The sequence below is a fragment of the Salminus brasiliensis genome, chromosome 1 (genome assembly GCF_030463535.1).
Source record: "Salminus brasiliensis chromosome 1, fSalBra1.hap2, whole genome shotgun sequence".
NCBI lineage: Eukaryota > Metazoa > Chordata > Actinopteri > Characiformes > Bryconidae > Salminus > Salminus brasiliensis.
Window position 1 is genome coordinate 38,726,150 of NC_132878.1, and position 27,904 is coordinate 38,754,053.

Genomic DNA, 27,904 nt, shown 5'->3' on the forward strand with positions numbered 1-27,904 from the left:
AACATCCCTTTTTCGGCCTCAGTTCTGTCAAGAATTTCCTGTAGACTGGGATCTGCAGGAGCCTGAGTTCTTGGGAGCTTATCATCCATAAATGCCCTCTCAGTTGAAGGTAATGGACACCCTTGACTAGCAGGCAGTGATGGTCCTGATATTTCATATTAATGTCTGATAAACATGAACACTCTTTCCAGAAAAGAGCTTGCTTTAGGCCAAACACAGATTGCAAGAGGTGTAGCTTACACTTATATTTCTATTTACACTATTTGTTAGCCATTCTTATTCAGACCGATTTAAATTCTAATCATGTTATAAAACTAGGCCAAATTTTGTGTCTGGAGTGCTTGCCCAAGGACACTTATTAGTATAGTGTGTTGTGCTTGCTCAGGCAGAGAATCAAGCTCTGGATAGCAATGTTACCTGCCATAAAATACTAATCACATACCAACGTCTTTGACAGTTTGTTCTTAGACAGGTGATCCGCTCAGTACTGGTTTCATGTGACAAACATTGTACAGGGCCAAGGAAATGAAAATGTCATCAATGTAAATCATAGTGCACCAACCAAGCATGTCACAGCCTACGTTGATTAAGAACTGTAAAACTGAAGTAGAATGACAAGGTACTCATAATGTCTGCGTGTCACTGAAAAGACATTTTCTCGCTCGCCTCCCTCCTGAATCCACAGGAGGTTGTGTGCACTTGACAGATCTAATTTGGTATAAATGAATGCCTCACACAGATACTACAGCAAGGCTGGCAGCAAAGGCAGGGGTTAGCAGTATTTGACAGTGACATCATGATAAGTCAGTGATAGTAAATGCAAGGTCACAGGGTATCTTTTTTACTACAAAAAAGCCACTATTAGCTGTTAAGGTGGGTGGGTAAATTAAACCATGCTTAAGGTTTTCCTGTATGAATTCTTACCAAACAGCTATTTCCTCCTGCTGACAGCGGGCATTGAACCAGATAGAAGGTCAATGGCACAATCTCAAGGTTAGCAGTTCTCCCAGAAGAAGGCAAGAGTGCAAGAAGAAAAACATTAATCAAACAATTTGATAATAACAATAACAGTAAGTTAAAGTCGTTGGCATAGGCTTTGTCGTTAGCCCAGGTCTTGTAACATCCGGACCCTCGCAGATACTGCCGTACATTGAAGGCAGGGGCAGAGCAAACCCCCTGAGCAACCAGTGGCAGTGGGGAGGAAAGAGGGAAAAGACAAAATGTCAGCACCAAGTTGCTTTAAGTAGAGGGCTTTTAAGGCAAGCTGGTGATTGGTCTAAGTAATGGTGACATAGCACTAGAGTCTCCAAGTAGAACGTTCACTAAAGCTTTCATTTCTGTGGCTTGGCAGCTTCTGAGGAAGCAGAACACTAGGGTCTTGCTGCCCATGATGTGTCTGTGAGAGGTTTTACAATAATAATTCTAACCCTATTATCATTACCGTATGTGTGCATAAAACAGTGGGGTCTATTCTCATGGTCATAGTCAAGTCAAGTCAAATGTATTTGTATAGCACTTTTTACAACTGTTGTTGTCACAAAGCAGCTTTATACAATCAGTAATCAGTAATTAGTAAAAGACAGAAAAAAAGAAAAATAAATAACATTTAGGTTTTTACATGGTCATTAGGCAGGTAGCAGTGGTAGGAGGGTGTGCCGCTGGTCTGGCATGGTTGGTGGTTGGGGGGGCGGCCTGCTGGTCGGACTGGTAGGTGGCAGCTGGTTTGGCGCAGGTAGAGGGGACCCCAGCAGGTCGGGCTGGATGACCATTTAGTGACCATAGTGCAAGCGTATAAGTAAGCTCATAGTAGTGGCACTTGTGAGTGTGACCGGCCATGCAGGAGTTAACTTGGTGCAGAGCAGTGCAGCTGTTAAAGTGAATACATAATTAGCAGGTGTGTTTAAGTGCGTTGCAGCAACAACCTATCAGATCAACTCCTCTAATTCCCTTTAAGAGTGCCAACAGTGCCTACTTACAAATATTCAGAATTGGTGACTTTTTAAAAAAGACTACTATGTTAAAGTCTCCAGTTTTTGCTATAATTGTCTATGTTAGAATTGTTGATATTGCTAATTTAGGCAATGGAAACAGCTGAAAGTGCTTTACAGTTAAAAAAATAACATTTAAATACAAAAGTTAAATGTCACTAAGCTAGACAAAAAAATAACTAAATAAAAAAAGAATGAAGAATGGGACATTAAAAAAAGTTAAGATGCATATTTTGTATGATCCTTTCATTTATATATGTATAATGTAAATTGGTGTACCAATGTATGTTTCCTTATTTGGCATTAAAAATATGTTAAATGTAGTAACTGAGATATGTCATTTAATAATGAATTATTACTTTGGATTAGATGGTTTTGTCCAAAATATTACTGTTAATAACAGATTGATTAAAAATAGTATTTTGCATGTGCGTTTGTAAGAATAGTTTTTTAACAATTTTTGGTCAACACCACAATAGCGGATATTATCCTAACTAGTTGTGAGTATGTAAATATTGCTGATATGTATTGCACTATTTAGTTTACAGATTTGTTTTTTATGCCTTTTATATGTGATTATATGTGTGATGTTATTTTTTTTCCATGGCTGTGTGCTATGTTGTTTCATATGATTTCATGCATCTGCCCAGGGAGAGCAGATGAAAGTGGGCCTTTTGGCTAAATTTGGCACGTTGGCAGTAATGTTTATTAATGTGTGTGGTCATAATAAAGTAAAGTAACATTGTCAGGCCTCATCTGGCCTCTTCTGATTTGAATCTGGTTTCATGTTTTCTCATTAGCGCTAAAGCAGGCAGAAGAGAAGCGTGGCGCATCTCATGCGCCTCTTTGATTAGCCACCAGCTTGCCATCGAAATGATAATGAAACCCAAATAAATTCAGCTGGAAATGTGATTTCGCCACAACCCGAGGCGCGTGGGATAAGGAATAATTGCTCGCTAGCTTTGGGGCAGCTTAGTGGAGACGAGTCGAAACTAGGGGAGCCGCAAACACTGTTCGTTTTGGATGGATACTCCAGTCAGGAAAGAGCTAACTGAAATGAAAATGGGGAGAAATGTGTGTGTGTGTGTGTGTGTATGTTTAGGCAACATGTAGACCTACTTGGCCTGGTATAAGTGCTGTGTTGAGTGAAATGGATAAAAAGGTTAGATTTGCATGCTTGCCTGAAGATCATAGTAATAACATTAGAATTCATTTGTCTTTGTAAACCCTCTTCAACATTCTCCCTTATGTTTTATCGTGCAAAATAGCTCATTAATTGCCATGTGGCATTACTGTTCTGATGGTGCAGTTACAGTAATTGACTCTACAGGCTGATTTGTTTTTGAGCAGTAATGTCAATAAAGAGATCCTGTTAAACAAATCCCACAAGTACTGCTAGATCCCATTATATATATATATATATAGATAGATAGATAGATAGATAGATAGATAGTTATATCGCTATACATACAAGTGTGTATAGAGCTTTAAGAGCACATGGAGTGCATATGACACTCCTGCTGCACGTGCCTCCTGTTTCATTTCCCAGGAAGCCTGTAGAAATGGGTCAATGGGAAGTCAAATGAAGTTGGCTCTTGGCCTCTGGTGCCCTGGGAAGTATTTCTGGAGGAGAAAGAATTGAATTAACCCAGTTTAAATGCATCCCAGAGGAGCAGGAGGAGCCTTACAGGGCCCCATACACACTTACCACGCATCAATCAATATATCCACATGGGAGGCACCCTGAGCCCAACTGAGCATGGCTTAGTTCAACCTGGTCTACCCTGGTGTGACCGGGGCATGCACTATGAACTCCCACTGCTTGTCCTTTTCCTAGTGCTTTTTGTGCTTTTCTAAAGCTCCATTAGTCCATTTCTGTCCATTATATGGATGCTTATTGGTCTTTGTTTTTGCAATTTCACATGAATCTATTATTATCTACTCACACAGTAGACTCAAAGTGGATGTCTGACTGTTTTGTATGCTGCTCACTACAAATCATACTGCATACAATTTCCTAAATAAACTGGAAGAAACTGTTCAGATTCACATGTCGCATATTATAACCATGTAACCATCTGAGACATTGCAATCCCATATGATGTCAAGCATTTAGAGACAAATCATCCCCTAACTAGTGGTACAAAAAAAGCCACCGCCATTTTACAATGTGCACTTAAATCTCACTCTCAGTGACAGGCCTTGGTGCTGTAGTCTCACATGATGGTGAGACTACAGCAGTAGACGTCTACTGACTCATAGCTGTCAGAATGGAGCATGAGACTTTAGATTGGATCACAGCCTGTCACCAAGCTCTGTCCTTATGGACTCTATATGAACTTGTCAAGCCTGTCCAACAGGGCGATTGGTGTCAGCCGTGTTTTTTATTAGAAGGCCAAAAAGATTGACTTTGATTTGGAGGGGCTGGAAGTAGGTTCTGAATGGAGCAACACTGCCATCTAGCATGCTTTTTGTGCACATGAAGATCTTCTTCAACAGATGGCACAGTTTAGTTATGCAACCAGCACATCAGCATTGATTGAATAACACATTTTAGAGGATATTGACTCAACATTTTTATATGATATTTGCTATTGATATTTTTGATGTTACACTGCTGCTCACATTTTTTTATCTGCTGTGTATGTGTGTGTGATGTGCACAGTGTTTGCAGATAAGCTGGAGGATGCACCTTCAAATGTGGACCAACCCAGCAGCGAGGGGCAGAAATCATCCACACCCAAAGCTGCCCGCAAGGCCAAAGAAAAGGAGAAAGACAAACCCTCATCCAAGCCAAGCTCCAGGATGGAACAAGTCAGTTTGCATGTTTGTTTATTGCTTTAAGTAAATCTAGTGCAAATATTGCAATTACAGTGACGTACGGTGGCATAGCAATGCTCCATCACTTACTGTTAGTACAAAATGCTTAGCACGTTATTGTTTTGTGAGCTAATCTGCCAACCCCACACTATTAAGATTATTATTATTATGTAGTCTTAAAATCTTAAAATCTTAATATTACTTTTACCTCGTCAATCCACATTTTTTTTAGTTCTGTATCTTTCAGCTTTCCACCAAATGCATCTATCAATAAGGGGGAGCTGAAAGTATGACTTGGTGTAAAAGTCAACTACACTCCAACTGTAGAGGAATACCAATTCTCGCAATAAGGCCCCTTTAAATAGGATTTAATATATGATGGTTTTCCAAAATGTTCCCCCAATTTAGTTTTTGTCCCATTCCTTCCCAGTAGCTATGACTACCCCTATCACAGTATCAGTGCTGGGAGGGTAAAACCTAGCTAACCAACCTATCTTTTCAAACTGATACTAAGGCAACATCACTGTACTTGTAGGAGAGTGCAAACAACCAGTTGTGCTATTTCCATCACCCTTTATGGGGGAGAGGGGGACCTCCACACCCCAGCAAGAAGGGGGCCCAACTGTGCTCCTTTGGCTCCGAGGCACAGATGATTATGGCTTCACCACAGCTCAATCTGGCACTCTACTGATGATAGGACCACCACTTTGATGGCTGCGCTACTAGGGAGCCCTCAATATATGAATTTCATTTTAACGGACTGTGTGATTACAAAACATTTTCAGCCTATGAGTCAGTTAGCTCATCTGATATTATAATCCAGTGCTTTATACATGAAAAAGCTTCAAAATAACATTTCATGTATTAATGTGTGGGTGCATGTGGGTGCCTTTGTATGTACTGTATGTGTTTACGTGTGCTTGTGGCGCTGTGCAATGTATGCATGTGCCTGTGGCTGTGTGTGTGTGTGTGTGTGTGTGTGTGTGTAGACGCTGGATGTGAGTAAGCCTCACTGGATGCTACGTGTGGTGACTGAGCATTCGGAGGCGAACGGGATAGAGGTTAGAAAGGACACAGAAGAACTGGACCAGATCAAAGCCATCAAGCTAGCCTGGGAGGCTGCCGAGCCAGGGAGAGCAGCAAAGGTCTGTCACAATTTCCTCCTTACTGCACATGTAATCAATCACCCAAGACATGTTTGGTGTGCTATGATTGCTTGTTTAGGTTTGCAGTAAAGTTACTATATTTACTCATCGATAGGGGAACCTAGAGAATTCACACTTCTACAAAGCTGCTACTGTTGTCTTTTTATCCGCATTAAAGCGTTTAATGTCTTTAAAAGCTCCCTCAGAGAAAGTTATTATATGAAAGGGTTATGAAAAAACTGCTTGATGCCTAAAATGTTGTTTTAGGATAGTTTTGATAAGAATTTGGCCGGAAATGTATTTTTAAAAGGGCCAACTTTCACTTTAAATCCCTTGAACACACTTGAATGCGCTTGCATTCACGCACACAAACCCATCTACTGAACTGTGCCTGTGGCCTGTTGTTAATTTTGATTGATTTGCGGTGCAGGCTCATCAGACCCGCCTCAAACATCTGAAGCCTCAGTCTCCTCACAGTCCCTCTTGCGAGGAAGGCAGTGGAACTGCTCACCGCAAACACGATTATGGCATGGACTTAACACCTTTTATGAGGTACTGTACACACACACTCACCTGTATCCAAACGTTGATATCGTAATGTTTTGCACAGTCAAATTGTGTCTGCTGCATCATCGTCTGCAGAGTGAAATGAATTTAAATGAATATGTGAGAATAACTTATCTTTAATCATATGGGTTGACTAGCTAGAAACTCTCACTGAGCTCTCTCTTCGTTGCGTTCTAATGGTGCTAATGAGTGTTACCCATGTTTTGGCATCTCTGTGTCAAGATCAAACAAGCTACTTGATTATTCCTCGGAGGATGCTGACTGATCCGGCCTTGCTGCTTATTACAACAGCAGGAATATCCAGAGCAGGCGGAAGTAAAAGCTTGCAACTTTCCAGAAGGTTAAACCAGGCTGTGATGAGTTTACTGTGTACCTCTGTTTTGCTTCTTGCTGTGCGTAGGAGGACTGGCAAGCCGGTTCGTCTGAAGAATGCACTGATAGAGGAGGAGCAGAAGACAGAGCGTTTAGAGAGGATCCAGAGCTTCCGCTTGTTCTGGGAGACAGTGCTAGAACGACGCAAGCAGGAGCTGATCTCTCGTAAGGAGCTCATAAGGAAACAACTGGAGACCTACGATGGGATGCAGGTCTGTGGGTTAATGGTAGTAGTAGGTTATAGTAGTAGAAGTAGCAGTGATGGGTAATGTTCTCTGCTTGTTTCACTGAACTATGAGTGAGAAATACCTATACAAGATTATACATGTGGAACACAGGACCACATAAACCAAAATGTTCTGTTTGTTATTTTAACCTTTTGGCGGCAAGCTTACATATTAAATTATCTTGCTTCAAAAATCACGTTTTAATAGGTGGTTTTAGCCGAGGAGAGGCAGAAGATGCTGCAGGCTCGAGAAACACTTCGCTCCCGCCAACTGGAGGAGGAGTCTCGTAAGAAAGACGTGGAGTTGACTCTTGAGGTAGCCCGACAACCAGACCTGGAGAAAAGCCAACTCCAGCCAACCCCGCCAACAACACACAAGAGTGGCAAAAAGAAGTGAAACTATCGGCTACAACTTTTTTTCTGAATCTTGGTGGCCCATAAATAGTTCAGTTGTCTCATTTCAGTTGTCTCATCTTTACAGCAGAGTGATGCATTTGTATATTTCATTTTGAGCAAAAAATATTAATGATAAGTTTAAGAAAGTTACCTCTGCTTGTTGAGATGTAATAGTACTATTTAAATTACTGTCATATTTAATATAATTAGGTTTTAAGATTTGACCTTGTTAACAAATGGCCTATTTCATAGTTGTAGGTATAGAAATATGGTAAAAATATGAAATGTGGTTTGAAACCAAAAGATGATGGTGACAATATATATATATACATATATAAGATCCCCAGACAAAAAGTCACCTTGCGTTGTTTAAGGTGGTAGTAACTTCAGGTTACTGCAGATGGCGCTGCACGAGAATGATGGGGCTTTAAATACCTGTGGGGTGTGTGACGAGATGTTAATGATTGGCTAAAAGGAGTGATTGCATTTGGGCATGCCAAAGGCCATAGCAGAATTTGCAGGTGTTGGGAAGCGTGCGGTTATACGGGTCTACCAGCAGTGGCAGAAATCCCAGTCTACTGGCAGTTTTCCTCATTCTCGTCAGTCTTGAGCAGAAGTGAGTAAAGGCCTCTTGCGTGCCACTCTGCTCCATATGTTGATGGTCTGCAATTCCCTACAGAGTGTTCTTTCAGAAACTGGTGGAGAAGGACCTGCGCTGACTTCTAGAAGCAATTCTTCCCTGGAAATGAAGCGATTTTCGTTCACAACCCATGAAGCCCACCGACGGTCCCTTTTGGCCAAAGTTCATTTCCTGTAGACTGATATTTCTGCCACTGCTGGTAGACCCGTGTGACTGTACACTTCCTTACACCTGCAAATTCAGCTACTTCTTCACCCTGTGGCCTTTGGCCCGCTCAAAGCAGTAATTTATATATAACATCTGCTTTGCCACCCATTTTCCACACATCCAACAAGACATTCACTGTATTAAATCACCTCTTCTTAATCTATGAATCCCGTCACACTCCCCGCAGGCGCTTATAGCCCCATCATTCTCATGCAACTCCATCTGCAGTAGCCACGACCAGGAAGCTTATTTACATATACATTCTCAGATTGCTCTGAAAAAAGCATAAACAGTAATCTACTTCAATATAATGGTAAACTTTGCATTTATGTATCTGTCACAGAACAAACCATGCACTGTAGTCTGCTTTTTATAGCTGGAGATATTATCATTAAATATTTCTCTAGTGTTCTTTTAAATGTAAACACCTGAAATCTTATCATCGAGATATACCTGGAGCTACACATAATCCACATTTAGCCTTCTAAGCATCCTCTAGCTGTCAGGCCGACTGCTTAATGTGATCATTTCTTGCCCGCGATTGTGTTGTTGGATAGATTTGCGTGGGTCGCTCGGATCAGCGGTGACTCAGCGGCTGATCGATTTGCTCTGCCTAGTGGAAACGAAAAGGGAGGCTCCAGTGGCCCAGCCTCATCACTTTGACTTTCAGGGAAATCTTGCCACTGTCGCATCTGACAGCTGGATCAAGGTCAGTGTATCAGGCAAGCTGAGTGAGACAGCAAGTCCTGACTCTCAGCTGAAATCGATAAAATCTAAAGACCTTCGCTTTAGACAAAAGAAAGGCGGATTTCCTGCCTCAAAATATTACCAGTGAGAACACAGGAGGCTCAGAGGACAACTGCCCCCTCTACCATCCATCACAATGAATTCTAAATGTGAACCAGCTTGGAAAAAGGAAAACAGAAAGTTCAGACATTTACATAACCACCTTCTTCACCGAGCTTTCACATACCGCCCCCAACTTCCGATCAGACGAGGAAAAAAGATCTTGCCACATTTATGCACATTTATAAGGCTGTAGCAGGAGCTGCAGCTACCCTGGAACAGCAGCTACCCTGACGTTATTCTTCTCATCACTAGGATCAGCTAAGCTGAGCACCTTCTAGCACTGGCATTTTTGGTTTTACATTCCGGTTCAGATTCCTCCACAAGTAAAAACAGAAATAGCACCTGTGTTGCCATGTATTTGAGAAACAGACCCACCGAGAATGATGGTTTAACACATCCAAACAGAGAGAGAAGCTTATTCCCCCTTACTTGATTCTAAAGGTAATCACTTCCAATGGTGCCACCTACTGGTGCTTCTTGTTAGGACAGAGCTTGAGTAGTCTGAACGTCTCTCCAACATATTTAATTAAAATCTTCATGATTTGTGCTTATTATTGGAATATACAGTGTCTGCTTCGGTCTGTCTTGTTTTGTCTGGAGCAAAAAGGGTTTTGCTTCCAATTGCATTGCAATGACTTCTTTAGGCTGCCCATAAATAGTCTTTTTGTGCTTCCTTCTCTTTAGAGCAAAATGATGCAGTTGTTTATGTATTTGAGTATTCGTGAGAAATTGATATTCGTCCTAGTGTTGAGTTATTTTCAGACATTTCAACAGTTACTGCCTGTAAGCAGTAGAAGTGGACAAATTACCTTCGCCTTTTGAGCCCTACTGTTGCTTTGTCTCCCAGAAGCTCGTTTTCCTGGATTTGCTTTTTTTCCATTCCAGTGGGCAGTGAGAACACTTACTTGCATCCACTCTTAAAATGTCTCTGCTGATGACGGTAATTGGGCTTAGATCTCTCTCTCTCTCTCTTCCTCCATCTCCCTCTCTTGCTGTTTTCCATCTGCTCCACACACACATACACACACACACCCAGGCACACGCAACACACTTGAAGTGGTTTTAACTCTGACAGTGAGCAATGAGTCATAGCAAAGGGTGTGAATTGTGCTCTGGAGGGACCTCTACAGTAGCTTAAGGTCAGGTGTGTGCGTCTGTATGTGCATGTCATCGTGTGTGTGTGTATGTGTGTGTCGTCTTCTTTGTAAATTCTTGGGGAGATGCATCCTGTCAGTTCACATCCAACCAAAGTAAGCCTTATTGCTCTGCTTACCACATGAGAGAGCTAATCGCTAAGCCATGGCGAGGACACACATGTATACACACACACACACACACACACACACACTTCCACAAAGCATATTAGTAAGGGTGCTTAAGATGTAAGAGTCCTCTTGCTCGGGTCAACTTGTTGAACCATGGCCCCAGCATCTAACAAAATGGCAGTGTATTGGTGCGTCTCCAGGCCTGAGGGACGTCACACTTGCGAGTGTCAGTGGTTGCCACGGCCACATGCTATGGGGAGTGCAGCAGAGAGAGAGAGTGATAATAGATTTAATTGCATCTGCATCATACCTGCCCAGTTATTCATTTCATTCATTTATTCATTCTTTCATCAGTTTCTTCACTTGTTCACTCAGGCTTGCCTCTGTTGCAATCACAATGGCTCTACAGCTGCCACCTGCCAGGACAACGCTGCAAACTCAGGCTTTGTGTGTGTGTTTGTTTGTTTGTGCTGGTTTTTGTGTAACTCATCTGAAAGAGATAAAGGACATGTCACAGTGACTCTACGCACATATGTGTAGGATCTATTGTGTCCCATAGCACAATGATATATGCATTGTGTTTATCATCACACATGCTTGATCAGACTAGGGCGCTCTTTGTGTGTGTGCATCTGCTCATGTTTTAAGCTAAATCGAAGCTTTAAGTCTTCTTAGACCTTAAAGATGCCCTAGGTTTAAGAACTGCGTTTACCTTGGCATATTCTCCCGGAGTGGAGAAGCACAATGGCCACGTTAGGGCAGTGGTGGCTCACTGGTTAGAGCGCTGAGTTATTGATGACAGTGTTTTGGGTTCGATACCACCGCTCCAGGCACACGTGTTCACTGACCTCTCTGTGTGTTTGTTCATTAGTGTGTGTGAGTTAAAAAAACAAAACTTGACTTGTCTCTTAATCATAGTTAAATAATGGGAGTTTGGTACACGAAAGTGACATACTGTGAACCTCAAATGTTGTCTCCTCCTTCAAAAGAACATTGAAACAGAGCTGTAATACAGGTCAGTTCCAAAACCCTGAAACAGTTATGTAACAGTCCTGGCTCAGTTTATGTACACTCCCAACATTTACGTCAACCCAGCCCACTAGATTAAGCCTGTAGCCCTACTCAAAGCTAGTGAAGCAGTAAAATACATTGGCCACTCCTGGAGAATATGGTGTTTTAGCAGACAGTTTTTTGAAACAGGTTTTCCCCAGAATTAACATCACCGTTAGATGTCGTGCCAATGGTTTTGCTTGTTGTCCGCAGAAAGGTAGCTCAAATTCGGCCAAGAAGCTGAATCAAGGGAAGCTAACTTTAGCAAAGGGAGGAACCACTCTGTGAAAGTGCCTCTTTGGGAAAGTGCCGTGGGTATCTCTCACCTCTCCAAGAGGACAGGAGTACTATACTATACTATGCTGCATGGCTCCTGTGAGCTGTCGCGGTGACATAAACCAGCCAATTAAAGCAGAGCTCATCTTTTTTTTTTACTAGCTCCATAAAAGGAAAATCATGTCTCATTCAAGTGTTTTGTTCTGAGGCAAAGTAACAGGTTGTAAATAAGATAAATAAATGTATTCTATGGCATCTTCAAGGGAGAAATTCATGTGTTTTTTGATGACTGGAAGTTTAGGTGTGTGCCATGTGTGAAGTACTGGTATATTCTTCTAGAGTCTGAGAGCCTCCTGTGTCCTTGCTCTAAGTGATTGGCTCAGAGTTTGACAGACGGGCTGTGTGTTTGACCCTGTACCATGTCTGCCCCTCAGACAACCCATAGAAAGCCATGAGCTGTCACTCCCTTCAGACTGACTGATTGACATGTGTCCTTCAGGGTGATCCAACATGGTGAAGACATGGGCAAAGGTGAAAGCCCTCTCTACACATGGGCACACACAAACAGACACACACACACACACACACACACACAATCCACAAATTAAACTAATTCTTAATGCTCAATTACTTTATTCCCAATTGTCAGTGAATGAAATCAAGAGCCTGAGCCACCGCCATGCTCTACTGTCGGCAGGGTGTTTATTTCAATGCATGCTTCATTCTTCCTCCATCTGAACTACCACTGATGCATAGTTTCGAAAGGTTCCAGGTATGTCTGGGGGAGGAGGAATGAAGCATATGCTGAAAAGAACACCTCAGTTCTTTTACAACAGTAAAGCATGGTAGTGGCTCCATGATGTTCTGCTTTGCTTCCATTGGCACTGGAAACCTGCAGGGATTCAATCAAGAATTAGGAAATCTAAGGACAAAACATTATGTTTGTATATCATTGGATGTTCCAGCAGGACAATGGTCCCAAGCATACCTAAAAGTCCACCAAGGCTTGGTTTCAAAAAACGTCCTAGGAGATTCTGCAGTAGTCATCACAGCCCCGTGATTTAAACCCCATAGAAAATATTTCATTTTTAACTCAAGAATATCAGTGAACTGGAGGCCACTGTGCATAACGAATTGGCTAAGATTCCTCAGGAATGCTGCCAGAAGCTGGCTATGCATCACGGGCTCCGCAATAGCAAACAACCCTGCAGGCAGACCACATACCATCAAACCACCAGCATAAGCTCAGATGACTTACCACAACTTGCAAACCACCATTAACATCACATACTAACGTCAAAGCGCTCAGATTGCTCTACTGTTCACACTGCGTTAATTGTTGTCTTGTAATAGGAAATGTGGCTGCACACAATGCAAAAAAGAGCACCTCTCCAATTATGGAGTGATTTGGAATCATGCTTGGGGGAGAATGGGTTCAATAAAATACCAAAAACTTCTAGAAATAAACATCACACTGTAAAAAAAGGTAAAGATAAGAAAGGGTAAATCTGTGAACAGACCTCAATAAAGTTGTGCATGTAAGACGTCTCAAAAAGCTCACAGAACTAGAAGCCTTTTCCAGGAAAGAATGGGCAAAAATCCCCCAGACAAGAACTGAAAGGCTCTTCACTGACTACAAAAGACTGTGATACTTGCCAAAGGAGCCAAAAGATACTTAATGCTTTTTGGAAATCAGGTCAGCTTGTACTCTCTTAGTTATTCACAGACATTTTGACCATGGCTGCCCAAGCTTTTGCATGTCGCTGTATGTCTACCAATGTGACTGTGTTTTATTTATGGTGTGACTGACAACTGCAGTAGCAGGATGAAATTCTGAAGTCTACAGAAGGATCTCAACAACTCGCATCCAACACAGTGCCTCAAATCTCAGCGGACAGTTCTTCAGCTCGCAGCAGGACACTGCTGAAGAAACTGTGTTATTCAAGGCTAAAAAGTGAAATGCTCCTGTCTAGCCAAGTTAGTCACCCTAGCTGAACCCTACTAAGCATTAAATTCTGCTTTCTGGGGAAAAAAGGACTGAATGCAGAAAGCCTCCAAAACAAGCAGGAGATGGTTGCATTAAAGGCCTGGTACAGGCATATTTCAGGCGCCCATTGATTAAAAAGGATTTGCACCCATATCTAACAATTTCATTTATGTTAATATGTCTAGAAATATGCCTAAATGTTTTACTCAGTATAAAATAAAATTATTAAATAAAGGTTGACCTTCAACATGTTAACATCATAAAATATTTCAAATACCTTAATACTTTATTTGCATATGCTGGAGTATACTGTTAAAAGTATAAGGTCCTTGAGGAACTTTTGGAGGTTCTTCAGTTTGAAAATGTGGAGGAACCTCTTAAGGTGCTTTGAGGAACTTTTTCTTCTTAAAACCTTTTCTTGAAGGTTCTTCAAAGCACCTTAAGGTAGGCCACCAAATTAAAACTACACTGTAAATGCTACTTAGTAGTACAACAGTATCTATGTATACCACTGGGGAATCCTTTGGGCCATCTAGGCCTCAAGAGAAGGCCTAACAATGTCTGTGATTAACAGAAATGGCTATAATTGTACTTTGTCATTATCATTTAACATAATCATGCTTGTTTTCTACACTTTTGCACTCAGAGTTACATTCAAGGTTACAGTACTAGTAATATTTTATTAATTTTATTATTGTATTACTATTATTATTACTATTATTAAGTTTTAGTTACAAAAAGATTACATTTGTGAAGTGATTAGCAAAAGAATGTCCAATCAGGATTTTTCCTCAGTGATATCTTGGTAGATGCAATTAAACAAGATCATCAAGCATCATATCTAGAGCTGTAGACAGAGCATCAGATTAACCACTGATAATAATAATAATCAGGAACTAACAGAGGAGTCAACCAATTAGGTTTTGATTTCCAGTGGAGTCACTGACTGTGAAAACGAGCAGTAGCCTAAGCAGGATTCAGACTTTGGAAAAAACTTTTTGGACACTGATCAGTCATTATATTAGAAACACCGGCCTAATAATGTCTAGACCTCCCTCATCCAGCCAAAACAGGTCTGACCTGATGGGGCATGGACTGCACAAGTATTAACTTTTTCACCTTTTTGTGCTTCAGTAGCTTTTCTGTGGGATCTGACCAGATGAGTGTGCCTACGACTCTGCCTGTCGTCCTTCCTTCAAGAATTTTTGGTATGTACTGACCCCTGCTACCAGGAACACCCCAGAAGACCTGCTGCTAGGGAGATGCTCTGACACAGTCATCTGGCCATCACTATTAGGCTCTTGTCTGTAAATTCAGCCATGTCACTCCACTGCCGCCTTCTTTTTACTGGCTTCCTGTAGCTGCTCGCATCAGATTCAAAACCCTGACGCTGGCCTACAAAGCCAAGAACAGACCAGCCCCTCCATACTTGATGGCAATGGTCAAAAGCCGATCTGCACCAAGAGCCCTTCAAGCTTCAAGTACAGCTCGGCTTGACCCGCCATCCCTCAAAATCCACGGAAGACAAGCGTCCAGGCTTTTTTCTGTCCTGCACCGAAGTGGTGGAACGAGATTCCCCTGGGTGGCCGAACAGCAGAGTCACTCGCTGTCTTCAAACACAGACTAAAGACCCACCTCTTCTGAGAATACTTCGACAAATAGCAGAGTACTATGGTCACCTTATTGACCTGTGTTTAGTAATGTCTAAAGCTTAGAGGTATCTTTGAACTATTAGTCTATTCTAACTAGCTGAGGCTTTTCTTGGGTAAATAGCAAAGCACTTTGTAAGTCGCTCTGGATAAGAGCGTCTGCTAAATGCTTTAAATGTAAATGTAAATGTTGTCAAAGTGGCTCAGATGCTTTCAGTTGCCTATTTTTCCTGCTTCCTACACATCAACCTAAAGAACTGACTGCCTAATATATCCCAATATATCCCACTTCTTGACAGGTGCCACTGTTACAAGATACTCAATGTTATTCCCTTCACTTACTATCATTGGTTGTAATGTATGGCTGATTGATGTATGCTACAATGTATACTTAAAGAAATGTTGATGTCTCATATGTCTAACATATTACTACAATCCCATAGTGGCGCTAGACGAATTGAACTTTTATCGAAAACGTTTTTTTCCCTGTTCTCTGACATTTGTGGCCTAAACTACTAATAGCCACGGTTCACCACTGATGTACACATCAGCAAATAAATAAATATGGTTCCTTAATAACACAGCAAACTACAGAACCCCTGAGTGAAATGCTTTACTAATGCAGCGGTAATCAAAACCATGCTGGATAAGCTCTTTCTGCTTATCCAGAAATGCACTGAAAAATGAAGGTTCCTAAATGGTTCTTGGCTTGGGCGTACAGCTCTAGGAGTACAGCACACAACTAAGCAATAAGCCTTACGGATAATTTTAGAAGCGTGTATGAGCAAGCTATTGAGAGAACGCCCTTGTGCAGTGGGTTATGATGAGAAAATGTCAGGTTCAAAGTTCCAAAGCTCTTCTACTTGATCTAATCATTTTCGGAATGAAATCGGGATTTGAAGTGTAATAGAGATTGATGGGCTGATAGACAGATGGATGGATGAATGGCTCACTGCACATGCGCCCCAGTCAAATTAGTTTGAAAATTGCTCGGCTTTGATTAAACTGCAATTGGAGCCCTATTATATTTCAACACATTTGATAGGCGGCTGGTTTTCTTTTTTTACTCTGGCTTCCAAAAATGAACTCTACATTCAACTGCTCAGAGACACGAATGAACTAAAACTGATTAACCAGTGGCACCTCAATGGAGCTAAGCAATCCTTAGCATCTCGCACACTTGTGGCTCTTCAGTGATGAAAATAGACCACAGTCAGATGCCGTTACTCTTTAAAAGAGCCAAGTCTCTCTTGCAGAGTGCATTATGTGTTTGGTGTGCTGAGCGATACAAGTATACTCAAGTGCTCGGGAAAGTCTGGATGAATATCTATTCAAAAGCCTTTAGAGTAACATGAGAATCTCTTTAGCTTCCAAGTATTCTCCTCTGAAGACAGTTAGCTAATAATCAGCATTGCATAAAAATGGCTGTATTACTTCAAAGCTATGCACTGAATATCATGATCTATGGCTTTATTCTTTGCGAGTGCATGAATAAAAGTATGTCCGGTGATGTGCTTTTAGCTCCCTTATGAAGGCTGAACTTATGAAGACCTGGGCTTGCTGTCATACCTGTCAGATGAATTACAAACTGTATGGCTCCCCAAGGGATCTATACAGGCTTTTAAGAATGAGCAGCAGATGTGGTGGTACAGAGGTTGATAGTGGAAGTCTTTATTATTGTCTATAGTATGTGTGTGTGTGTGTGTGTTCAGCCTGCCTGTGATTGTGTGTCCTCCTGGCCCCCTCAAGGTTACAGTACCAACACCCCCCCACACACACAACTGCTTACACAGCTGGTCTCTTAAGATCTCACTTCTGCCCCTCCCATTAGACATCCTAACACTGTGTGTCCACCCCACTGAGAGTCCAAGCCTGTGTGTGTTTTTGTGTAAGTGTATGTGGGGGTGTTGGAAAGAATAAAAGCGACTCTTGAGGACTATTGATGGCCGGCATATCACTGTTGATTATTCAGCCTTTCTCTCACTCTTTCTCAGTTCGCCGCCCCTTTGGTGCCTTTGTTGTTATTAAAGCAACTGTTTGAAGAGACCGTCTAGGAAATAGATTTGAATCTCCATTAGCCTGAAGAGCTGCGCACGCTGTTGCTCTGCCTATGCTCTGCCTAGACACGCATTCATTCACTGTGACTGTATGACTGATGATGGACAGGCTTTTCAGTACATTGGCAAGAATCCTATTCAGCTATTAAATTGGGCAGTTAACTCAGTTAAGCTGTCAGATCATCTCAGTTTAGGGTCTGGGATTTTGATATCCAAGATATGTTCTCCTTGTGACTGTGTGGGTTTCCTCCATGTGCTCCAGTTTCTCCCCAACCTTCTAAAAAACACACGATAGGTAAATTGCACCTAGATAAATGAATGTGCGTGTGGTACCCTGCCCTGCGCCTGGTGATTCCATGTAGGCTCCAGACCCACCGTGACCCTGACAATGAGTAGGTGTTTTTTCTTCATGCTGCTCAGACTCAATGTTCAGGTTTTATCATTTCCAACTTGCCTGCTTGTGATTTACCCAGCTCAGTGAAGTGTCATTTAACTCAAATGTTTTACTATAGTGAATGTGGTAATATGGTTAATGCATGTTTTTGTGTTTGAGTGTTTGAGTCAAGTGCTGCAGTTTCCTATTTGACAGAATGTGTTTTTTTTACCAGTGGTTTGTAACACTCCTATAAATAGTTGCTATCACAGAACACAGTGAAGCACATGGATAGGTCAATTAATTCATATTCATACTTGTGCGTTTTTACATAATTTGATAACATCAGATGCCATTTACACTGTGCCAAAATGTCATGACGAATTAACCAACCATAAGGGCCTGGAATTACTTTAGAGTGCTACAAATTGCTACATTAAGGTGCATTAAAAATTAAGCATACTTTCTCCTTCTCATGTAAAGCTACCTCTTGAAAAAATGAAGTGACAGGCCAGACTCACCAGTTTTGCTGCCAGTATTTTGTGATTGTTGTAATTGACTTTCATTTTGCAGCTGCATTTCTCAGAATTTGCCATTGTTAAAAAGTATGAACATGCTCTTTAACTTGTTTCTAATGCTGCTTAATTAGTCCCTATGAAAGTACATTAAGAGCATGTCTGAGAATCAAGTACATGCAATGCAACAGACTGATGTCTTAATATCTTTAAAAGATTTCTACTTTTTTTATACATAAAGCTGTACATGCACTATGGTACCACAAGCACTGCATGTGTCACACAGCTCCAAAGACCTGGGGTTGAGGGTTCAACCTCGCTCTGGTCACTGTCTGGGTTTTCTCTGGGTAATCTGGTTTCTTCCCACTCCCAAAAAATACCCATAGTAGGTGAACTGGCTATGCTAAATTGCCCCTAGGTGTGAGCATGGGAGTGAATGTGTGTGTGTGTGGTACCCTTCGATGGACTGGCACCTTGTCCAGAGGGTATTTCTGCCATTGATTCTGGGTAGGCTCCAGACCCATGTGACCCTGGCCAGGAAGAAGCAGATGAGAAGGTATATGAGTGAATGGATGGATGGATGGATGGAAAAGCGTATGTCATAGTAGATAAATAAGCCCATAGCTTTTTGGCACACTGCATGCTTAGCTAATTATGCAAAGTGCTCAAGCTCTGTCAAATTTCTTGAATTCTTTGAATGCTGCAAATTCCTGGAAGGTCTGATGCTGTAGATTTATTATGACACATACCTTGATTAGGACATTAAATGCTTTGCGACAGTGTTATTAAATAGGGCCATCGCTGTCATCATTGGACGTTTCTCCATTTCTGAGATATGTCTTAATATACTCTGTGACTCTGTGTTTCCCACCAGCTGATGACACATATTTACTGCACATAAGAACCAAAAGATCTTATTGGTGGGCCTTTCTTCTTAAGGGACAGTTGTTTTTCGAAGGTACAGTATGTGTTAAATTTGTTACAGTTGACTGCCACATCACTGATCAGTCTCGCATGGTTTCTATTATTCTAACTGATCAGATCCTTTCTGTATGATACTGTGGGCGCTAGAGTATAATCTTGCCTGTAAGTGGTTTGCTTTTCCGTATGCGCGTGTGTGTGTGCGTGCGCACACTTTAAAGAGGTGATGTAAACAGTGTTCCAGTGACATTTAAAAAGTAGGGGCTGTGTACTTGTGTGTGTGTGTGTGTGTGTTTGTGTGTATGTCATCACCATTACATAAAGGCTGTCTTAATGAAGTTCTTTTAAGGCCAGGCCACTGTCGCCGTACTTCCTCTTCCTTGCAGGCTTGTTCATTTGAACACACCCCTCGACATGATGTCCTTCTTATTCAGCACAAGTTACATGGATCCCGAATTAAACCACCACATTCAGTCATAGAGCGCACATTTGCATATGCAGATGACCTGTGTGAATTATTCATGCCTTGCTGGAGGTCAGCCGCAACAACACCATTGTGACATAGTGCGTCTTGCAACCATTTCAAAAGGAGCGGCACTGCTGTTTGATCATAATTAGGGGGGGAGGGATTAAAGAGGGAGGGGCCGAGCATACCAAGGAGAAAAGGTCCCGAAATCAGATTGGGCAGGCACTTTGTGACATCAGCTATTGTGATGCACTCAGTCTCCACGGTGATGCTGAAATGCGTTGTGTTGTGTGTTGACTCTGCACGGCTCTGTATAATCCCTGAACGTCTCCGACTACAGATGACTAGGTAGTCGTAACAGCCTGTCTCTGACATTTCTGTGAGAAAATAATGTCATATGGAATTCTTTATTCTTTTTTGTGTATACAACCCCATCTTAATATCTTAGGAAATTATTTAAACACTTGCATCTTAAATGAATGAATATGAGTTTGCATATAGGAATGAAAAACCTGGCCAATGCAGCTTCTATATGTTCTACTATGGTTTAAAATAAAAATGACGTGGGGCTGTGTAAGTAAATAACAGTGTTTAATCAGGTGCTGTAAGGCTCTATTATTAGTGTGCTCGTGACTACATGCAGATATACTGCATCAGGCAGGGCACCCCTCACTATGGTTACGCTGCAGTGAACTTTGGCCCATCCATGGAGAACAATACGGCCTGCCATCAATGGACAGGTCTTATCAAAGCCCTCTAACAGCATCCTGGACACCAGGGATGCGCCAATCTGAATGCTAAGCAAAAATGCCAACTAGAAAACGAAGCAAGCATAAGAAAAGAGAAACGCTACATTAAATCACTGGTGCTCCTGTCTGTGGGTACACAGACATATGTGTGTGTGTGTGTGTGTGTGTTTATGTATGGGTGAGTGAGAGATTGGTCAGTGCCTCATACGTAAATGAAGAGGGTCCTTACCTTATAAGGGTCTCTCCAGCTCTCCCTGCTCCTGGTAAGGAGATGAAAGCAGCAGTTATTGTCAGCGCAACGCTGTCAGTGTGAAAGAAATCAAAGTGGTCTATTTTAGCCTTATAAAGACTGCGGCGAACTAATTAAATGTTACGTATTTCCACACGTAAATCATCAGGTATTCGTAGCAACGAAATTTTCTTCAGTTGAAGTGATTCACCATTCTAATAGGTTACTGAGACTGAATGCCAGGGCTAAATATAATATTATGCTTATGTTTAATGTCTTTATTGCCTTAAGAAAGATTTTTCTAGAACTTTCTTCCCAAAAAGAAGTGCACTGTTTCTGAGCACTATAGACTATGTAATTCATTATCCAGTGTCCGGATATTTCTGCTGGAATTTCTGCTTCTGCTTATCCAATAATGTACTGTGTTCAACTGTGTTCTATAAGGTGGTTTATACAGCATGTACAGCATTTACAGGGCAGATAAATGATAGTGTAATAAAGGCCTTACTGTATGACTGTAACAATACTGTGATAATACATCAAAACAGTAGTTTCAGCTGTACTGTACAATTAGGCATCAGTTTTCTGCACTGGATTTAATACTACAGCTCTACACTTGACTTGACACTTGGCTAGACTTGTACACTTCAGCTTAAAACTGTAAGTATTATGAGAAGAGACTGTTAGCTTTAGAATTCGTTAATAATTTACTTATAGTTTGGAGTTCCAGCACTCCCCCACAACCCAGTGCTGTGAAGCTTTATACCCCTCTATCTGCCGAATGGCATTGGGCATAGGAACTTTAGACTGGTGCGGAGCTGCTCTTGTTAAATTGCCAATTGGAACTTGCTCATTAAAATGAGTGTCTCTCATAACAAAAAACAAAATTTTAAATCCTGTGCAAAGGGTTGGACAGCTGTCAGCTAAAAGGCTAATAAAACCCCCATATGACTACCAAAAACCTGCTAGAAGGTTTAGGTGAGTCAAGAGTATAGTGCACTGGAAAACCTTACCTGTGAACTGATGGCCAAATTCAACATTTGAAGTGTGCTACAGAACATCTAGAGAAGCCAGGTGAGTTTTGAAAACTATTGCTGTATGTTTACAGAGAAAAAATGCATTTCAAGAAAAGAACACCTTGCCAACTGTGAAGCATGAGGTTGTGCTGCTGTCAGTGGCAATGACAGTATTGCACAGGTGAAAGGAAAAATGGATTACACAAAATACCTGAAAGTCCTGAATGCAAATGTCAAACCATTTGTTGTGCATGCAAAGTGACAAATTTTAACTACAAGAATCAAGAATGATTGTTAATTATAGCACAACTCTGGCATTGTTATACCACTGAACCTGCCTTCACACAAAGAAACATCATTGATTAAATGAAGCATAAATATTAACCCTATAAATTGTGTACCTATTTACTGAACGCACACTTTATCTGTCAACAGTTTGAGGTCATTATCAGGGTACTAAAAATGTACGGCATCTTACATTTACTACATACATTACCCCTCTGTACACTAAAAGTGACCAGCACTATTACTCTATTGAAGATTTGGGACACAGCTTGTCTGTTATGGCTAAGGCGATCTGAGCGCTGCACTTCTCTTGAGAAACTGCACCCTTATCTCACATGTCCTTGCCTGCTCTTGTGTTACAGGAATCCCTGCAGTTCATCCTGATAGAAGGTTTTCCACAAGCCGCAGTCTGATATCACAGACATGAGATTTGCTCGGCCTCGGTGACCGTGGCTCGGCCTAATGGCCACCGTGCTGGTTCTGTAATCTGGGGGAAGATTAAGTAGATCCGTCTCCTCGGCTGAAAAAAGATACTTAGTTTTCTGTTGAGAGGCGCCTGCACTGGTAGGCTGACAACTAATGCTTCTCTAAAGGCTGAAGTGCAGTGTTTTTAGCTGCTAATGCAATCTGTTACAGCTGTAATTCCTGAACTGTCCGACTTCACAAGTACAACATACTGGTGTAGGGACCAGCCTTTTTTGGAAGTGTTAAATAATGATCTGTAAATAGGATATAAAGGTTGTGCAAGGGTGTTTAAGAAACCCATGCTTATTCCATTGTCTTGTTGAATAAGGACACTCATTTACAAAAGTCCTCAACATTCAGAGCTTAGGACATGTATCTCCCATATGTCTCTTTCCTGAATCTGTTTTTTCTCTTACACAAGTTAGACGATCCAATACGCTTCAGTCACTAGCCGCGTTCCAAGTCCTAGGCTGCCTAGCCTTCTCCGCCACTACTTCTACTAATAAAAGGCTGTTCTAAAGTGAGGGACCCTTCGTATATGTCCCAGAAATGCAGCCTACGTTCTGAAAGATCTGAAGGATGGAACCTGTATGTATCCTTCCTGGCCCTCAGTTACCCACAGTTCTCTGTGCACATATAGCGCTGGGGGAAAAGCACCAATGTTGAAAAATGTTAAGAAAGCACACAAGTTTTGTGCCGAAATTGCAAGAGGAGGAGCCATTGCGTGACGTCACCACGCAGCCTGGTTAGACTGTTCCATCTCAGGGACCAACAGGCTAATAAGAAGGACTTTTCATAGGACAGTCCTACCGAGGATCCGCCTTACAGAGGCTGCAGCCTAGGCTTTGAACTGTAGCTGTTGTCTCAGTCTCCATCCCTTCGCAATATTATACAAGTTCTAGTTGTGGCCTAACCTGAACATGCAGCCTTGCACATGAACTGTATGGACGGTTGCCCAGGTGGCGATCATTAATAGTGACTGGACTAGTGGCTGTCTTGACTAGACTGCTTTTCTAAGCTGCTGTTGTCATGCTTTGTTAGGTCCCCAGCCTTTAGTTATATACATTATAGCTGCTTAACACAGACACCTCATCTGTGATAAAAAATGTATACATGCATAAACTATGAATGTAAAAATCTTTCTACATTGATTTATTTTGCTTCTTCTGTAAATTTGTATTGTATTTTGGAGATACAAGGTTTTTGCGTGACAGCGACAATATGTAAGCTTTTTCCCCCCAAATAATCATGCAGTCAGCAGTTGATACTAATATCCAGTGCTGTGGATTCTCTAGTCCGGTCTGTATGTCAACATGCCATGTACCGTAGACAGACGCACTCGAGTCGGTAGCTGGGCTGAAGAGGCTCGCCTGAGACCCTTCCACTGCAGGTGCAACGCCCCGCCCCCCTCCACTACTATTGGCTGCATCCTTCCACTGCAGGTGCAACGCCCCGCCCACCTCCACTACTATTGGCTGCATCCTTCCACTGCAGGTGCAGCGCCCCGCCCCCCTCTCCACTACTATTGGCTGCATCCTTCCACTGCGGGCGCAGCGCCCCGCCCGCCTTCGCTACTATTGGCTACATCCCACCACTCCAGGTGCCGGGTGCTGCCTCGCGGCTGGTCACGTGACCCTGCCCGCGCGCTCAAAACCTATAGCACGGAGATGTGTGACAAGAGCTTTTAAACATCCGGGTGTTTCGCGGGGAAAAAAGGGCGGGGCCCAGAGAGAGAGCGGGAGCAAGGCAGAGTAAAACAAAAACAATAAAAAAAAAAACAGTTTTATATATTTTTTTAATTCAGGGAGAAATAAGGGGGAAAACGCTTAGGGTAAAAACAGCAGCTATACAGGCGGACAAAAGCGCGAGAGCAGAGACAGAAGCAGAGACGCAGTGGAGAGGGGCGTGGCCGAGTTGGAGTGAGAGAGAGAGAGAGAGAGAGAGAGAGAGAGAGAGAGAGACGCAGCGGGACTTCGAGTTGGAGAAGCCTAAACGCTCGCCCCACCAGCGCTCCCGATAAGAAAAACCCATCACACGCCAACGCGCACCATGGACGACACGCTGACCAACCCCCCCGAGCAGTAAGATGTGAGATTTACAGAGAGCCACCGCGAAAAGAAAGAGAGAGAGAGAGAGAGGGGGAGAGAGAGAGAGCGAGAGAGAGAGAGAGCGAGAGCGCGAGAGCGCGAGAGCGAGAGAGAGAGCGGCATCCCCCCACCCCCTCCTCCTCCTTCTCCTGTTCCTCATCCTCATCTTTACCGGGTGATCTCGTCTCAGGTGCTCCATCCATCGTCGTGTTGGCTGAACCTGGGGGGGAAAAATGAAGAAGTTTAACATCCGGAAGGTGCTGGACGGCCTCACGGCCGTGTCGTCCCCCTCGCCGTCTCCGCATACCGGGGCTAAGGAGAACGACTTCATTATCCCGGAGACCCTCCAGTCCGAGCACTTTCAGCTTTGCAAGGTGTGTGGATGGGCAAGTAGGCGGCTCGGCCACTGTCTGGTTCGCTGTGTAGCGCTGGGTGATTAGACTTGTGGAGCTTTTCTCCTTCCTCTGTAGGCTCTTACAGAGACTGTAGAAACACGCAGTCGGGCCGGCCGTGGTAGATGTAGTGCTCACTGAAGAGGAGTCGTGTCTCTTTCCAGGCAGGCAAATGCGACAGCCAGCGCTGTTTTCTTGCCAAGAGCTGTTTGAAGGCAGATAGCTGACGCACATTTGGCAGGAATGGAGATCTGGAGCGCTCAGTCCTGCAGGGATGAGGGAAGCGTCGCTCCAGAGTAAAATACAGCAGAAACGGCACAGCCGTGTTTTCTAGTCTCCACGGAGGATGAGGAAGAGGTGCTATGAGCGCGTGCGCTCGATGATTGAGCTGAGTGATGGCCTGAGTGAGCATGCACCCAATGAAATCCAGCTACAGAGGGGAAGGGTATTTTTACAGTGTGTGTCCAGTAAAGGCTTGAAAGCACTGACTCTGTATTTATGATCTTAACGGTGTGAAGATTAGTTTGGTTCCCGCAGCACTGGAACATTTGGTGTGTGTGTGTGTGTGTGTGTGTGTGTGAAAGGCACCGTCGCCTCGTCTGCAGTTGTTTTTTTTTTGTAGCGTTGAACGTGCTGCTGTGACTGATTGGTTAAGGCGACCGCATGGTGTATGGTGACAGCAAATGCATGTGTGTGTGTGTGTGTGTGTGTGTTGGGGGAGGGGGGTAAACAATCCACGTCTTGCATAATCCTTAGGATTGGGATTAACATGTCAGTTGGTGAGTTGCAGAATAATGTGTGTGCAGTGTTCCTCTCGTGCAGGGAAACACTGTACTCACGCATACACGATTGATATCCCCTGCTCTGGGCTCTCAACAAGCACACATTTTGGATTGGCTACGTTGCCACAGACCATATGGGACAGCGTCCACAAACGCACTGGACTGGTTGAATTAGAAATGCTATTGGATACAGCGTGGACGCTTCACCCACTGCAGCATCCCCCAGTTCATTGCATCAGTTACACGTGTTGTGAAAATGCAGCATCTCCTCTTTGTGCAGCTGTTGAAGCGTGCAACATGGTACCATTGCGCAGGCTCTGGCCGTCAGTGTAGGTTGGACTAAAAAAAAAAAACAAAAAAAAAAAAACGCAGTGCATTTCCAAGACGTTTGTCACATAAGCGGCAAACCTCCCCTTGCAGATCCACTGCTTTACCTTTGGGGGCAAATAGGAGAGATGGCGACGCACAGGCGTCTTTTACTGGCCTTAATAATCACTGAAGCTCCATGCATGTTAGGTCTGTTGCAGCACGGACCGGTTTGCTTGTGCTTGTGCTGAATGAGGGCTTGAGTTTGTTGCTCGGCGTTGAGGCTGAAACGCTCCGGCAGCGGCAGGTGCCCGCGCGCCGCTTATGTAACACGCTTAGGCCCTCACTCTCTCATTAAGCAAACAGAGAGAGAGAGAGAGAGAGAGCGAGAGAGAGAGAGAGCTGCAGAAAAGGCTCGTGTAGACATGTAAGGTTAGCTGGGCGATGCGTGTTGCTATATTATATATATATATATATATATATATATATATATATATATATATATATATATATTTTTTTTTTTTAATTATTATTATTCCAGGGTCTTATCGGATAGTGCTGCTGTCCTCTCTGAGGCTCAGTGTGCGGTTAGCTGCCGCAGCTGGGATAGCTTTTAGCCTAGCTCACACTCGTTTCCCAAGGTTCGTCTTTCTTGAGTCTTAGTGAAAAAAAGGAGGCAAAGCTTCCCCTTCTTACGTGTGTTTAGCTCAAGTTTGATAGTCAGTTAAGGTTTGTTGGAAAGACAGACAGGGTAAAAGCCGGTTGGCTAGCTAGCGTTAGCTAGTTTTTAGCCTAGCACAGATGCCCACTCGCTGCCCCGGCTTTCGCCACGTGCCGTTAAGCACATCGCCATAACTAGCAAACTGTGGTGATGATGCTCTCCACTGTTACAAGTATCTACAGCGCGATTAATCGCCACTTTTACTTATGAGAGGGGTGAATTTATATTTACACTTAGAGCATTTAGCAGACACTCGTATCCTGAGACGCTACAAAAGGGAGAGAAGGCTACAAAAGTGTAAAATTCACTGTTTACTCAGAAAATACCCGTAGCTAGTTTGTATCGGCTAGGATCCAAAAGATACCTCTAAGCTTAGATACTACTAATTACAAAAGACAGTATGGAGACCATAATACTTGACACTACACTTTGCCCAAGTACTTTTGGAAGAGGTGGGTCTGGAAGATGTGGAGTCAAGACTGTTTCACAATTGAACGCCTACACAGCTTTTTACCCTCCTATTTACTTTTAAAGCTGTTAAAGAGTTTCTGTATAAAGTGTTTCAGTTTGTAGGGTTCTTTATTTAAAGCCACTTCAGTATGTCTCTTAAGTCTGTAAGTCTGATCTAAAAGTCAAAATTACTTACATTTTATCTTTTATGCTTTTTTCCTTCCATCATTGCCTTCCTGGATCCTCAGACTGTCCGCCATGGCTTTCCCTATCAGCCGTCCTCCATGGCATTCGACCCAGTCCAGAAAATCCTCGCCATTGGGACTCAAAGTGGAGCTTTACGATTGTATCCTTTATCTTACTGTGTGTGTGTGTGTGTGTGTGTGTGTGTGTATGTGTGTGTCCTAATGCATGGTTTTGGTTTCAGATGGACTGCAAGGAAGCACCCGTAAGTACTGGTTTTAAAACTGTTAAGATGTGGGCATTTGTGTTCATCTCTACTCGTCACACTGACTAAGTGCAAAGAACTCTTGGACTCTGTTCAGTAACACCAAAGGCGACACTCTTTGCCTATGTTGATCTCACGTCTCGAGCTATGACTCTGCGTGCTAATGCTGAAATAGGGATTGTATTTGGAGGAACATGTCTGAGAT

The 27,904-nt window shown here is 42.7% G+C and overlaps 2 protein-coding genes across 7 annotated transcripts in view; both read left to right on the forward strand.

Moving 5' to 3' along the window:
• The window catches only part of adgb (androglobin), a 55,752-nt gene extending 46,710 nt beyond the window's left edge, over positions 1–9,042 (forward strand). For both annotated transcript variants that reach the window (XM_072679041.1, XM_072679044.1), the window contains exons 31-35: positions 4,654–4,802; positions 5,798–5,953; positions 6,384–6,505; positions 6,921–7,104; positions 7,327–9,042. In XM_072679041.1, the coding sequence (XP_072535142.1) occupies positions 4,654–4,802; positions 5,798–5,953; positions 6,384–6,505; positions 6,921–7,104; positions 7,327–7,515 (800 nt within the window). In that variant the 3' untranslated portion in view covers positions 7,516–9,042. The remainder of the gene's footprint in view (positions 1–4,653; positions 4,803–5,797; positions 5,954–6,383; positions 6,506–6,920; positions 7,105–7,326) is intronic.
• Positions 9,043–24,287: 15,245 nt separating this feature from the next.
• The window catches only part of stxbp5a (syntaxin binding protein 5a (tomosyn)), a 117,346-nt gene continuing 113,729 nt past the window's right edge, over positions 24,288–27,904 (forward strand). For 4 of the 5 annotated variants that reach the window (XM_072679063.1, XM_072679056.1, XM_072679079.1 and 1 more), the window contains exons 1-2: positions 24,288–24,974; positions 27,500–27,597. In XM_072679063.1, coding sequence (XP_072535164.1) covers positions 24,834–24,974; positions 27,500–27,597 — 239 coding nt within the window. In that variant the 5' untranslated portion in view covers positions 24,288–24,833. The remainder of the gene's footprint in view (positions 24,975–27,499; positions 27,598–27,904) is intronic. The other variant, XM_072679087.1, reaches the window with a different exon arrangement.